The 1,347-nt window shown below is 36.7% G+C and overlaps 1 protein-coding gene across 1 annotated transcript; it reads left to right on the forward strand.

The window, feature by feature from the left end:
- The first annotated feature begins 325 nt into the window (after positions 1-325).
- LOC107059411 (uncharacterized) lies at positions 326-1,231 on the forward strand. Its single transcript, XM_015305925.1, has 2 exons — positions 326-962; positions 1,035-1,231. Exons 1-2 carry the CDS (start codon positions 326-328, stop codon positions 1,229-1,231), a joined length of 834 nt encoding a protein of 277 aa, XP_015161411.1.
- The last annotated feature ends 116 nt before the right edge of the window (positions 1,232-1,347 follow it).

Below are 1,347 nucleotides of genomic sequence, written 5' to 3' on the forward strand. Positions count from 1 at the left end.
ATTTACCGTTTCATACTTTATGAGTTTACATGCTTTGTAACATCCCATGTTCATGCATATGATATATTTTATACTAATTCTTAATCATTTGAAATATTAATTTATCTTTCATTATAAAGAAATCAAAATCATGTTATTAACTCAACTATTTTATGATAGTTTTTCATCATGTCGAATTTATCAAAGCTTGAATTTGTGGCACTTGACATTTCTGGAAGAACTATTTGTCATGGGTACTTGATGCTGAAATTCACCTTACCGCTAAGGTCTTGGTGATTGTATAATCGAAGGAAATAAGGCATCAAGTCAGGATAAAGCGAAAGCTATGATTTTCCTTCGTCATCATCTTGATGAAAGCCTGAAGGTCAAATACTTAACAGTGAAAGATCCACTTGAATTGTGGATAGGTTTGAAAGGGAGGTATGACCACCTCAAGGCAACGGTATTGCCAAGGTCTCGTTATGAGTGGATGCACTTACGGTTTCAAGATTATAAAACCGTAATTGAGTATAACTCTGTTGTATTTAGAATAACTTCCCAACTGAAATTATGTGGGGAAACTATAAAAGATGAAGACATGTTGGAAAAAACACTAACTACTTTCCATGCCTCCAATATGATATTACAGCAGCAATACCGTGAAAAGGGTTTTAAAAAATACTCTGAATTAATCTCATGCCTTCTGGTGGCTGAGCAGCATAATGACCTTTTAATGAAAAATCATGAAGCCCGTCCCACTGGAAGTGCTCCATTGCCGGAGGCCCACGGGGTAGAAGCACACGGCCAGTCTGAAATAAGACAAAATAATCGAGGCCATGATAATGTGCGCGGGCGTGGCAAAGGCAAAAAACGATATAATAATCGTCGAGGTGGTGGTCATAACAAAAGGGAGAACAATATGGGTTCTCAAAATAATCCTTCAAAAGGCAAGGGCGATCACTGTCATCGTTGTGGCCTTAAAGGTCATTGAAAAAATGAATGTCGGGCACCTGAGCATTTTGTCAGGCTGTATCAAAATTCCTTCAAAAGAAAAGGGAATAAAGGCGGTACCTCATCTTCCAATGCCCGAGTAGAGTCACATTTGACTCTCAAAGATGATGCTCAGGCAGGGTCTTCTCAAAAATATGATGAGAATGTTGAGGCGAATTTAGCATTGAAAGATGATGCTTTTGATGGGCTCAGTGATATTACTCATCTAGAAGCTGAGGACTTCTTTGGCGATCGCAATTGAAGATTGATAATTGAACTGGGAAATAAATAATGTTGTTATGTGTTTTTAATGTCTTATTTAAAGTTCATGTACTTAAATTTTGTTTTGTTAAGTTTCGTACTTCTTATTATGTATTT

The sequence above is a fragment of the Solanum tuberosum genome, unplaced genomic scaffold, assembly GCF_000226075.1.
Source record: "Solanum tuberosum cultivar DM 1-3 516 R44 unplaced genomic scaffold, SolTub_3.0 scf01784, whole genome shotgun sequence".
Lineage (NCBI taxonomy): Eukaryota > Viridiplantae > Streptophyta > Magnoliopsida > Solanales > Solanaceae > Solanum > Solanum tuberosum.

What these genes read in the sequence shown, in the direction of transcription:
- LOC107059411 (XM_015305925.1), top strand. Translation starts at nt 326, where the DNA reads ATGATTTTCCTTCGTCATCATCTTGATGAAAGCCTGAAGGTCAAATAC. An exon ending in TCATCGTTGTGGCCTTAAAG is followed by an intron (nt 963 to 1,034) that starts GTCATTGAAAAA and finishes TCAAAAGAAAAG; the next exon opens with GGAATAAAGGCGGTACCTCA.